This window comes from Orcinus orca, chromosome 7 (assembly GCF_937001465.1).
Source record: "Orcinus orca chromosome 7, mOrcOrc1.1, whole genome shotgun sequence".
Taxonomy (NCBI): Eukaryota; Metazoa; Chordata; class Mammalia; order Artiodactyla; family Delphinidae; genus Orcinus; species Orcinus orca.
The window spans coordinates 72,829,125-72,843,395 of NC_064565.1; the positions used below are offsets into that span (position 1 = coordinate 72,829,125).

The 14,271-nt window shown below is 35.9% G+C and overlaps 1 protein-coding gene across 1 annotated transcript in view; it reads left to right on the forward strand.

The window, feature by feature from the left end:
• The window catches only part of FSIP2 (fibrous sheath interacting protein 2), a 137,133-nt gene that overhangs the window by 63,335 nt on the left and 59,527 nt on the right, over positions 1 to 14,271 (forward strand). Inside the window, exon 12 of the mRNA XM_049712187.1 lies at positions 7,539 to 7,596. Within this exon, the coding sequence (XP_049568144.1) occupies positions 7,539 to 7,596 (58 nt within the window). The remainder of the gene's footprint in view (positions 1 to 7,538; positions 7,597 to 14,271) is intronic.

A 14,271-nucleotide genomic window follows, 5' to 3' on the forward strand; every position in this document is an offset into this window, starting at 1 on the left:
TACTCTGAATTCTTTTTCAGGTAGATTTCCTATCTCCTCTTCATTTATTTGGTCTTGTAGGTTTTTATCTTGCTCCTTCTGCAACATATTTCTGTCATCTAATTCTATATAAGTTACTGTGTTTGTGGTCTCCTTTCCATGGGCTGCAGGATCATAGTTCCTCTTGCTTCTGGTATCTGCCCCTTGGTGGGTGAGGTTGGTCCAGGCTTCCTGGTGGGGGGGACAGGTGCCTGCCCTCAGGTGGGTGGAGCTTAGTGTTGTCCCTCTGATGGGCAGGGCCATGTCCGGGGTGTGTTTTGGGGTGTCTGTGAGCTTAGTACAACTTTAGGCAGCCTGTCTGCTGATGGGTAGGGCTGTGTTCCTGTCTTGCTGGTTGTTTGGCCTGAGGCATTCCAGCACTGGAGCCTGCAGGCTGTTGGATGGGGTTGGTTCTTGGTGCCAAAATGGGGACCTCCAAGAGAGCTCACGCCAATTAATATTCTCTGGGGCCTCTGCTACCAGTCCCCTTGCCCACACAGTGAGGTACAGCCAACCAACCCCCATCTCCCCAGGAGACCCTCCAAGACCCCTAGGTAGATCTAGCCCAGGTTCCTATGGAGGTACTGCTTTATGCTGAGTCCCAGTGTACATGAAACCTTGTGTGCACCCTCCAAGAGTGGAGCACCTGCACTCAAGCCCTGCTGGGCTTCAAGGCTAAATTCTCTGGAGGTTCTTCCTCCTGATGCCAGACCCTCAGAGTTTGGAGGGCTATTTTTATGTGGGAACATCCCTATGTAGCCTGCTTGGGTTTAATGGGTTTGTTTTGTTTTGTTTTGTTTTTCGTGCAAGGGCTGTTTTTAGTATGGATGACTGCCACCTCTTTTCTCAGTGTATGCCCTATCCCTTTGATGGAGGGTTTGACTGGTGTTGTGCTGACTATAGCCTGCCCTGGATATTGAGTGGGGCCTGCCCTTCACTCTGTGGTTGTCACTGCCCTGTCAGGGGCAGGGTCTGCTCCCTAGTTGTTCACATAGAGGCCTCCAGATCTGTTTCTTAGCTGTGTTTCTGGTCTATGATATGAGGTAGGTGGGACTGGAGCACTCCCATGGGGAGAGAAGCCACTGAGTATTCCACCTCTGGAGCTGTTCACCTGTGAGTGTGCTCTGTTGTGTCCCCTTTTGCCTATTGTGCGGGCTCACAAAGTACACTGTTGTTACTGCTCTCAGTCCCAGCTTAACCGTGGGTATACCAGCAACTGCTATTGACTCTCTGCCTGATAACTATTCTTTTGAAAGATCTGTCCTCACCCACTTATCTGGAATGCCAGCTTGCTAATATGCAGACACCATATATGTGTGGATCTATTTCTGATTTCTCTATTCTGTTCCAAAAGATCAGTTCGTCATTGCACTAGTATCACACTGTTGATGATTCACAATGTCTTGACATCAGTAAGGAGAAGACACCTTATCCACCAGCTCCCATCTGCTACCACTTTTACCACTTTGTTCTACTTTTCTGGGAGTGCCTTGGCTAAATCTATCTTCCTCCATATAAATTTTAAGTTGACCTGCCAGTCTCAGAAACACATGCAAACACACCCAGCTAAGGTGTTGACTGAAACTGCATTGAAACTATAAATTAATAAGGGGAGAACAGATATCTTTACAATACTGATTCTCCCTATCAGCGTAAATGGTCTATCATTCCATTTTATGGAAATTTCATTTCTTTAAGTTTAGTGTTTTCGCCAGAAACATCTTACACATCTTTTTGTTAGATTTGTTCCTAGGTACTATTTCTATTGCTATTAAAAATTGTATATTCTCTGACTACTTGTTACTAATGTATACTAATGTGATTGATTTTTATATGATTATGTGTCCAGCAACCTTTTCAAATCTCTAATTCTTATTCCTTATTTGTTGATTCTTTTGTTTTTTAATATAAACATATTACCGGTAAATAATGACAGATTAGTTACTTTATTTGCAATCTTAATATTTTTAAATTATTTCTTGTACTCTTCCCATTTCTAGGGCCTTCAGAGAAATGGTGAATAAAATGATGAAAGTGGGCTTTTTGTCTTCTTTCTGATTTAAAATATTTAAAAATTATTCATTAAATATGATGCCTAGGGCTTCCCTGGTGGCGCAGTGATTGAGAGTCCGCCTGCCGATGCAGGGGACACGGGTTCGTGCCCCAGTCCTGGAAGATCCCACGTGCTGCAGAGAGGCTGGGCCTGTGAGCCATGGCCACTGAGCCTGTGCATCTGGAGCCTGTGCTCCGCAACAGGGGAGGCCACAACGGTGAGAGGCCCGTGTACCGCAAAAAAACAAAAAAACAAAACAAATATGATGCCCACCACAATATTTTGGTAGATGCCAGGTTAAGAAAATGCACTTCTGTTTCTAACTTGCTAAAGTTTATCAGTGAATGTTGACTTTTTAGTGCATCTCTTGTTGAGATGATCACTTTTTATTCTCAGAACAATCGTTCATTCCTTGATTAAATCAAATTTATTCATCATGTAGTATACATTTCTAGATTATATTTTCTAGTAATTATTGTAGGATTTTAGCATCCAGGTTCTTGAGAGAAGTTCAGCTGTAATTTTCCTTTTTCATAGTTTTCTGGTGTGGTTTTTCTACAAGTTTACACTAGCTTTATGAGTTATATTACCTCTTTATTATTTTCCAGAAGTTTCTAAAGTTAGAATCATATATTTCATAAATGCTTGGTAGAAATTACTGGCAAAATAACCTGGGCCTGGCTCACTATGTGACAAAAACTTTACAGATTCAATGACTTTAGTGATTCAGAACTATTCCTATTTTTCATTTCTTTTCAGATTTTTGGGGCATGTTAAACTTTTCTTGAAAATGTATTCAATTCATATGAATTTTCAAATTTATTGACATAAATTTATCATATATCCTTTCCATACATATTGAAAGGATAGGATTATTGAAAGGTAGTATGGCATAGTGGGAAAGAACACATACTCTGACCCCAGACTAGTTAAGTTGAATCCACACTCCCACACTTAAAATTTATGTTTGGCCAAGTTGTTTAACTTCTCTGCTCTTTAGTTTTTCCAACTATAAAATGAGACTAATAATAGTATGTTGTTCATATGATTGCTATGGCAATTCAATAACTTAATATTTGTCAAGTGTTTAGAACTGTGTATGACACTAAATTGGTGGTATGTACAAAAGAGATTTTGAAATGTACTGCAAAATTTGATGTGCAGTATTTTTATTCCCTAAATCATATCTAAATTCCAATTTTGTGTGTTATTTTGTATTCATGAGTTTTAAAATTTCAAGTATATTGGATTTGTTTTTCTTTTTGTTATTGATTTCTAATTGCTTTGTAGACTGAGAACATGACATTTATGTTACCAGCCTTTTGAAGTATCTGAAGAATTGCTTTATTGGCTTAGCGTACATGATTAAGTTGTTTAATGTCCTGTTTGAAAACAATGAATATTGTCAACTTTGAACTACAATATTCTAAATATTTCCGTTCAACTGAGATGTTTAGTTGTATAGTTCAAGTAGTCTATAGTCTTACTTTTTAAATTCTTCAAAAAATTATTGGGAATGACAGGATAGTTTAACTCCTCTGTGTAGTTGTATCCATTTTTGCTTTTTTATTTCTTTTTTTTTTTTTTTTTTTTTTGCGGTACGTGGGCCTCTCACTGCTGTGGCCCCTCCCGCTGCAGAGCACAGGCCCCAGACGCACAGGCTCAGCAGCCACAGCCCACGGGACCAGCCACTCTGCAGCACGTGGGATCCCCCCAGACTGGGGCACGAACCCGCGTCCCCTGCATCAGCAGGCAGACTCCCAACCACTGTGCCACCAGGGAAGCCCTGCTTTTTTATTTCTTGATCAAGGTTATTAGTCATACCTAGGGTTATCTTGGTAACTTATTACCAAGTTAATAACTTAATCTTATTATTATGTAGTGACCTTTATCCTGAGCCATGCTTTCTGTCTTAAATTCAATTTGCCTGATGTTACTATAGTTGTATCAGCTTTCAATCTTAGAGTCTTTAAGAGCTACAATGTTTAATTGTAGCTCTTACAAATACTTGACTTTGGATTTTGCTTTATTTTATTCAGTATTAGAAGTACTGATTTTTAACTGAGTTTAAACCATTTACATTTATGTTAATTACAGATCTTTGGAAGATTTTTACTGCCTTATTTTTGCTTTCAGTTTGTTCTCCTTTTAAATATATATATATATATATATATATACACACACACCTATATTTAATTTTTCCTTTCTTCTTCTCTTTTAGAATATTAAGTGTATTTTTTAATTCAGCTTTCCTTCTGCTGTTTTGGACATTTTTTACTATGTGTATATTTCTTTTGACAATTACCCTTAAATTTTAACATGTATACTTAAAGTAAAAGTCAAAGTTAGAATAATTTACTTCTACTCACTATCTCGTATCATATTTAATAATTTATCTGGTAAAAAATTCAAAATTAAATTACTTTTCTATGTTATAGAAATTATGTTTCTATTTTTCTATTAAATTACTATTCTATTTTTCAAGTTTTATTTATATTTTCTTACATGTTAACCATTTTATTGTTGTTCATCATTCCTTTTTGCATTTCATACTTTATAGAATCACCTTCATTTTTCCTAAAATACATCCATTCTTTAGAAATGTCACTAATGAATGTATTTTGGGAGTAAAGTCTCAGATTCTATTTAATAAAACTGTATTTTATCCATGTTATGGGATATAATTACGGCTGGATATACCAGTTCTCAGGGACAGTTCTTTTTTTCTTAGCACTTTAAAAATAGTTTTACTTAAATGATCTTTCTGTTCTACTTAATTCCTATGTAAGTGGTCCTTCCTCCCACATCCCCCTCCCTACCTTCTCACTCCTGCCACACACACACCAAAGGCTGCTTTTAAGATCTTTCATCTGCTTTACTTTAGTATCACTATGATGAGCAGTTCTGGCCAAGTCTCAGCTGTTTTTCTCTCCTATGTTGCTTCTCCTCATTTTCTTTATTCTTTTCTTCTGAAACTCCAGTTATATATGTGTGTGTGTGTGTGTGTGTGTGTGTGTCTACTTCTACATCGTCTAAAAACCACATTTTCCATTTCTCTCTATTGTATTCTGGTTAATTTCTTTGAGGTTGTCTTCCATTTCACCAATTCTCTCTTCAGTTGTATCTATTTTACTATTATATAAATTTAATACACTTTTAAATTTGTTTGATTAAACATATATATATAATATATATTATAAAATGTCTCATTATTATTCAGATTTGATTGGACTTTTTTGATAGGTTCCATTCCTGTGATTTCCAATTACTACTTTATTTATTTAAACATATAAAATGCACATATTTTATATTCTATATTTGATAATTCCAATATCTGAAATATTTGTGGTCTAATTTTAATGCTTTTTTTTTTCCTGATAACTGGCATGTTGGTTTGTTTCTTCATATTTGTGTATGTGTGAGTGGCAGGGATGTGTTGTTATATGTTAGCTTGTTTTTGACAGAAATGCATCATTTTTGACAGAATTCCATACTTTGATAGGATGTATTACTATGTAGAAACTCAAACTGAACACATTAAATATGTACAGTTTTGCAAATATCAATTATACTTCAATAAAGCTGTTTAAGTTTTCTTCATATGCTACTGCTAGGCATCTGGGAGAGCGATAAAAACAGGTTCATTTTAAATTTCTCATTTGGAGTTTTATGGACCATACAGTGAATTTGAACCTCAAAGTCACGTAAGAGATAATATATGGTTATGAATTCTTCAGAGATATTTTTCTTTTCTGCTGTTCTTCCTCTATCCACAGCTGATGCCAAGGCATAATTTGTTTGTGCTGCTACCTCTGTGGCATGATTTTTTTAAGACAGCTCTTTCACCAAGGGTGTAGTTTTGTGGGATAAAGTATATTTTCACAAGCTCTAAGATTTTATTTCCCATCTGGTTTGAGCCTGATATATGGTTTTAAGTCCCCTGGTTGTCCATTAAGTTTGCAGTTATGGCCAGTGGGTACAGGGCAGGCATCAGCTTCATCATTTGCTTACAGTTCCATATGTGTGTTCCCCCCAATTTTTTACTCTCAAAGATTTCTCTTACCTCCTTGAAAGCTTAGCTGTTTTTAAGAGGATGGTTTTAATATTTTATATAGAATTCTAGGAAAATATTTTTAGAATATTTACTCCAGAATATTAATGAAACCACAGAAGAGTTTGTTTTTTATTTTGCTTTTAAAATTATATTATCTTCACACTTAATTTCTCAGGTCTATGAACTCTTAATTTCAGGTACTGCTTCTCCAAATCTGAACACACACAAAAAAACATATCTACACAAAGTCAAAAAGGTTCATAAGGATTTAAGTAAGACTTTTTTACACATCACTGGTACCTATTGGTTACTCATTTATTGAGAGAAACGAGTTACCACTTAAACTTGACTGAACAGGCTCTAATTACTAACACTACTTTCTGTAACCAGGACATTCTTTTTGTCTACAGTTTTTATTCATTTGTGTATTTGCATAATTAACAAACACCAAATCCAGTGTGAAGGTGTTGTGCATAAAAGCTTTCTATGTCATCTATATCCAGAATCTTTACTAAAATCCAGTAATGAAATCTAGCTAGATTACATACAAAGCGAGTGAGATGATGTTTGAGTGGGAAGAGATTAATGGCCAACAAATCAATGAATAAATGTTGAGGAAACATATTAATTACGTAGTATTCTCCAAAAATAAATGCTGGAGATATAGTGAGAAATTTACATCATAATCAGGGAGACAGAAGAGTAAACCTTTAATTACAGTATAGCATAATGAGTTTTATAATAGAAATGGGTAGAATGCTTTAGGACCACTAGAGAAGAAGATTTACTTAGTTTCAAGGAAGGCTTTCTAGAAGAGTTAACACAAGCTGACTGAGACCTAAAAGATAAGTTAAAAGAGGGCATGGGGGCTTCCCTGGTGGTGCAGTGGTTGAGAGTCCGCCTGCCGATGCAGGGGACACGGGTTTGTGCCCCGGTCCAGGAAGATCCCACATGCTGCAGAGCGGCTAGGCCCGTGAGCCGTGGCTGCTGAGCCTGCGCGTCCGGAGCCTGTGCTCCGCAACCGGAGAGGCCACAACAGTGAGAGGCCCACATACCGCCAAAAAAAAAAAAGAGAGGGCATAGGGTGCTCCAGACAGAGGAAATGACAAAAACAAGGGCCCAGAGGCATGGAAAAGATGATACATTTAGAAAATAAGTTATTTTGCACCTCTGATCCATAGAATACACATGGAAGACTAGCCAGAGAAGACACTAGAGAGGTAGATAAGAACATCAGATTGTATGGTATATTTTATGCTTTGCAAAGAAATTTAGACTTCATTGTCGAGAGTCTCTGGAGGCTTTTAAACAAGACTGTGACAACAGAGAATAAAGAACTATTAGAGGATATTATCATTTTACAAGTTGTTGGGGAAGGATGCAAACTAATTATTTTCTTTTTCTGGTAAATAGGACCTCGGGCTCCTGCCACAGTCCAGGGTACTTTCTCTTCTTCTGTTTTCTCAAATACGTAAGTATCTAAGAAAATTAATGTATAATGATAAATTAATATTCTAATAAGTACGTGGGTCATATTAAAAAGCAAATAATTACGTGGAATCCTCCATTCTTGTACTTCTACTTAGATTTAGTGAAACGTTTGTCTTTTGCAAATTCTCCTCACTAAGCTTAAATTGTAAAGTAGACAAAGTTAATGTTCTTCCTTTTCCTTATTTCCTTACCCCACTGTGGTTCTACACGTGCCCTATATTCAGAGTCTTCATGCCACTTTCAAGTATATCCAACCATGTCTTCTCCTCTTCAGGTAGCTTTCCAGGATCTGGACTTGTCTCTTTGCCTTTCTCCCCTTTGAAACATTTACCATTCCTTAAACCTTTTGAGATTACTGGTTTCCTAAGGACAGGTTAGTTTAGATTAGTTTTACTTTTAAAATTTTTAATTAGTCATTCCTAACCTAAAGTGTATTTGCCATATAATCCAAAATAATAATCTCTAATGATGGAACTTGCAAGTCTCTGGAGAAGAAATTTGGGGAGCCTGAGGGATTTTTATTCCTCAAACTGGTGGCAGCCTATTTCTGTTGGTGTCTATATATGGCTTTCTCAACTTTAGAGACTATCATTTTAGACCCAACACTGTTGCCTTTTTTAAAAAAATCAATAACTCAACTGAGGTCCAGGAAAGACTTTACAAACCCCAAATTTCTATGAAAATGGTTGGATAGAGTTAAGTGGTATATGATGGTAAATGATGTTGACATATTCAGACCAAGCTTTCTTGGAGGAAGGATCTTGACTTTAGGACTGATGAACATCAGTTTAACTGACTTACTGAGAGTTCATAGGATACACAGCACTATAATAGATGCAGAAAGAAGGAAACTGGACTAGTCCGGTTTAAAGAAATAGAACAAGGTGGAAGAATGGTGATCGTTTGTACAAAATGGCCATTTTTATTTTAGTTATTTAATAAATGTTTATTAAATATAAATACCTGCCTCTATATAGAAGTGGTTAGAGGAAGATCATAATAAAGTCTTGAGTGCTGCCTCTTTATTCTCCACCCAACATTATAGAACTACAGAGTCATTTGGATCTTTCATAGCAAATACTTTGGATACTTTTTCATTAAAAATCTTAGCTCGGTAAGATGAGTAACTCTGTATTACCTGGAGATTCTTCACCACGCCCTCCCAAATTGACAGGGAAAAATACTTTTAGTTGCAGCCAGCCAGCCCAACATCCTGTCAGAATACAAACAAAACACAGCTAACAATACTTTCTGGTCTGACTCTGCCCATCATACACATTCACATTCTTCTCATTCTGATTTAATTCCAGATTTCGTAAGACTTTACTGTGGAATCATTGCATGTATTTTATCATCCACCCTATCTCTCCCTCCCTTTCGTCTATTGATTAGTTCTATTTTTTCTAATGTTAATACAAAAGACAGAAACATTTGTAAAATAGACATGGAAATTCAAGACCAAGAGAATGAAGACAAAGCAAGTATGATAGCAGTGGGTATAAACAGTTTCAACAATTACGCATTACACTTAGATAATGAATATATTTATATTATTGGGATGGAAGATGTAGGAAGTAACAGAGTGATGAAGACAGTAAGTCTGCCTGCTACTTGCATACTGTGGTCAGAAATTTATAGTTTACTTATTGGGCAATACTCTGATGTGTTGGAAGGGGAATGATATGGTCAAATTAGCATACATGATGGATAACTCCAACAGAAATATATAAGAAAAATTGATGGCAAGAAACTAGGAACCAGTTGTAGAAGTCCATTAGTGGCCTGCACAAAGGCTTCATTTTGTGTTAGAGTGAGTAGGCCCAAATCCAAATGATTTTAAATGGGAATTTATTTATGTTCAAAGCATAATGCTAGATATTGGGCATATACCACAAGGAAGAAACCTATGCCACTGTGATTGTGAGCTGTTCTTTTTCAAAGATACCCTGTTGGTGAGAAAGAGAATGTAAATAGGACAAGTTAAAACACCACAAAGCTCACTGTTCTTACCTAGATGATCTATTTTTCTTGAGTAAACACTCTCTGGAATGCTGAAAGCCTTTGGTTAATTTTCAGAGTTCTGAAAACTAAAAAAAATTGACTATGAAAACCATTTACTATAAAATAATGAAAAAATTTGTTAGTTTACCTATTGCTTTTAAGAAGGAGTAAATTTTCAGAGCTCTTTACTCTGCCATTTTCACTGATGTCAACCTTTATCTGGTTATCACAGTTGTTTTTTAGTGGTCTTCTTTGAAGTTTTCTCAGTTATTTGATTATTTTTATTCTTAGTTCTTTTCTCTTTGTTTGGATATTTCTGCATGCCTTTGAGGAAGAAAGTCTGTTGGAGTCAGGTACAGGTATCAGTTAATACAGTGGACTCCTTGAGTTCCATTTGGTGCCTACAATATAATGTGAAGAGAATGGAAAAATGAATCTGGGAGAGTTAGGTTGCAGAATATCAAAAAGAAAAAAAAAAAAACCTGTGCTTAGGTTGACCTAAGAAAACAGATCCTGACAAAATAAAGGAGGCCAAAAGATAAAAACATGTCACTGACATTACCTTTCAGGCTCCAGGTTCCATATTGCAAAAAGTACTAGTCTGAGTATGGACTGTTGCTACAAAGCCCATGTCTGAGCTGAAACCAGGGAGTTTTCATTTTCTGCCAAGATATAGGATATAATTCTCTGTCTTGCTGTTTCTCGTAACTGAATTTTAGACTTTAGGAAATTTTTAATTTTATTTATTTTGTTTATTAAAATTTTTTTTTATATTGGAGTATAGTGGATTTACAGTGTTAGTTTCAGGTATACAGCAAAGTGATTCAGTTATACATATACATATATCTATTCTTTTTCAGATTTTTTTCCCATATAGGTTATTATAGAATATTGAGTTGAGTTCCCTGTCCTGTACAGTAGGTCCTGTTAAGTATCTGTTTTATATATAGTAGTGTGTATATGTTAATCCCAAACTCTGAATTTATCCCTCCCACCCCATTTCCCCTTTGGTAACCAGAAGTTTGTTTTCAAAGTCTGTGAGTCTGTTTCTGTTCTGTAAATAAGTTCATTTCTATCATTTTTTAGACTCCACATATAAGTGATATCATATGATATTTGTCTGACTTACTTCACTTGGTATGATAATCTCTAGGTTGATCCATGTTGTGGCATCATTTCATTCTTTTTTGTGGCTGAGTAATATCCCATTGTATATATGTACCACATCTTCTTTATCCATTCCTCTGTCAATGGACATTTAGGTTGCTTCTATGTCTTGGATACTGTAAATAGTGCTGCAATGAACATTGGGGTGCATGTATCTTTTTGAAGTATGGTTTTCTCTGGATACATGTCCAGGAGCGGGATTGCTAGATCATATGGTAGTTGTATTCTTAGTTTTTTAAGGAACCTCCATTGTTCTCCATAGTGGTTATACCAGTTTATATTCCCACCAACAGTGTAGGAGGGTTCCCTTTTTTCCACACCCTCTCCAGCATTTATTGTTTGTAGACATTTTTCTTTGGCTGCGCTGCATAGCTTGTGGGATTCTAGTTCCCCAAACAGGGATCAAACCCAGGTGCCCTGCAGTGGAACCGCAAATTCCTAACCACTGGAAAGCCAGGGAATTCCCTGTTTGTAGACTTTTTGATGATGGCCATTCTGACCAGTATAGGTGATACTGGATTGTAGTTTTGATTTGCATTTCTCTAATAATTAGCAAAAATGTTGAACATCTTTTCATGTGCCTCTTGGCCATCTGTATGTCTTCTTTGGAGAAATGTCTGTTTAGATCTTCTGCCCATTTTTTCATCGGGTTATTTGTTTTTTTAATATTGACCTGCATGAGCTGTTTATATATTTTGGAGATTAATCCTTTGTCCGTTGATTCATTTGCAAATAATTTCTCCCATTCTGAGGGCTGTCTTTTCGTGTTGTTTATAGTTTCCTTTGCTTTGCAAAAGCTTTTAAGATGCATTAGGTCCCATTTGTTTATTTTTGTTTTTATTTCCATTACTCTAGGAGGTGAGTCAAAAAAGATCTTGCTGTGATTTATCAAAGAGTATTCTTTCTATGTTTTACTCTAAGAGTTTTATAATGTTCCATCTTACATTTAGGTCTTTAATCCATTTTGAGTTTATTTTTGTGAATGTTGTTAGGGAGTTTTCTAATTTTATTGTTTTACATGTAGCTGTCCAGTTTTACCAGCACCACTTATTGAAGAGACTTTCTTTTCCATGTATATCCTTGCCTCCTTTGTCATAGATTAGGTGACCATAGATACATGGGTTTATCTGTGGGCTTTCTATCCTGTTCCATTGATCTATATTTCTGTTTTTGTGCCAGTACCATTCTGTCTTGATTACTGTAGCTTTGTAGTATTGTCTGAACTCAGGAAGTCTGATTCCTTCAGCTCCATTTTTTTCCCTCAAGACCGCTTTGGCTATTCGGTGTCTTTTATGTCTCCACACAAATTTTAAGGTTTTTTGTTCTAGTTCTGTAAAAAATGCCATTGGTACTTTGACAGGGATTGCATTGAATCTGTAGATTGCTTTTTGTAGTATAGTCATTTTCACAATATTCTTCTAATCCAAGAACATGGTATATCTCTCACCATCTGTGTCATCTTTGATTTCTTTCCTCAGTGTCTTATAGTTGTCTGAGTACAGGTCTTTTACCTCCTTAGGTAGGTTTATTCCTAGGTATTTTATTATTTTTGTTGCAGTAGTGAATGGGATTGCTTCCTTAATTTATTTTTCTGATCTTTTGTTGTTAGTGTATAGGAATGCAAGAGATTTCTGTGCATTAATTTTGTATCCTGAAACTTTACCAAATTCATTGATTAGCTCTAGTAGTTTTCTGGTGGCCTCTTTAGGATTATCTATGTATAGTATCATGTCATCTGCAAAGAGTGACAGTTTTACTACTTCTTTTCCAATTTGTATTCCTTTTATTTCTTTTTCTTCTCTGATTGCCATGGCTAGGACTTCCAAAACTATGTTGAATAATAGTGGCGAGAGTGGACATCCTTGTCTTGTTCCTGACCTTAGAGGGAATGCTGTCAGCTTTTCACCATTGAGAATGATGTTTGCTGTGGGTTTGTCATATATGGCCTTTATTATGTTGAGGTAGGTTCCCTCTATGCCCACTATATGGAGAGTTTTTATCATAAATGGGTGTAGAGTTTTTCAGAAGCTTTTTCTGCATCTATTGAGATGATCATATGGTTTTTATTCTTCAATTTTTAATATGGCGTATTACATTGTTTTGCATGTATTGAAGAATCCTTGCATCCCTGGGATAAATCCAACTTGATCATGGTGTATGATCCTTTTAATGTGTTGTTGGATTCTGTTTGCTAGTATTTTGTTGAATATTTTTGCATCTATATTCATCAGTGATATTGGTCTGTAATTTTCTTTTTTTGTGATATCTTTGTCTGCTTTTCATATCAGGGTGATGGTGGCCTTGTAGAATGAGTTTGGGAATTTTCTTTCCTCTGCAGTTTTCTGGAAGAGTTTGAGAAGGATTTGTTTTAGCTCTTCTCTAAATGTTTTATAGAATTGGCCTGTGAAGCCATCTGGTCCTGGGCTTTTGTTTGTTGGAAGATTTTTAATCACAGTTTCAATTTCATGACTTGTGATTGGTCTGTTCATATTTTCTATTTCTTCCTGGTTCAGTCTTGGAAGGTTATACCTTTCTAAGAGTTTGTCCATTTCTTCCAGGTTGTCCATTTTATTGGCATAGAGTTGCTTGTAGTAGTCTCTTATGATGCTTTCTATTTCTGCAATATCTGTTGTAACTTGTCCTTTTTCATTTCTAATTTTATTGATTTGAGTTCTCTCCCTCTTTTACTTGATGTGTTTGGCTAAAGGTTCACCAATTTTGTTTATCTTCTCAAAGGACCAACTTATAGTTTTATTGATCTTGCTACTGTTTTCTTTTTCTCTATTTCATTTATTTCTGTTCTGATCTTTATGAATTCTTTCCTTCTATGAACTTTGGGTTTTCTTTGTTCTTTTTTCTCTACTTTCAATAGGTGTAAGGTTAGATTGTTTATTTGAGACTTTTGTTTCTTGAGATAGGATTGTATTGCTATAAACTTCCTTCTCAGAACTGCTTTTGCTGCATTCCATAGGTTTTGGATCATCATGTTTTCATTGTTGTTTTCTCTAGGTATTTTTTGATTTCTTCAGTGATCTCTTGGTTATTTAGTAATGTATTGTTTACCCTCCATGTGTTTGTGTTTTTTACATTTTTTTCCCTGTAAAAGATTTCTAATCTCATAGTGTTGTGGTTGGAAAAGGTGCTTGATATGGTTTCAATTTTCTTAAATTTACCGAGGCTTGATTTGTGACCCAAAATGTGATCTATCCTGGAGAATGTTCCGTGTGCACTTGAGCAGAAAGTGTTATCTGCTGGTTTTGGATGGAATGTCCTATAAATATCAATTCAATCTATCTGGTCTAGTGTGTCATTTAAAGCTTGTGTATCCTTATTAATTCTCTGTCTGGATGATCTGTCCATTGGTGTAAGGGAGGTGTCAAAGTCCCTCACTATTATTGTGTTACTGTCGATTTCCTCTTTTATAGCTGTTAGCATTTGCTTTATGTATTGAGATGATCCTATGTTGGGTGCATATATATTTATAATT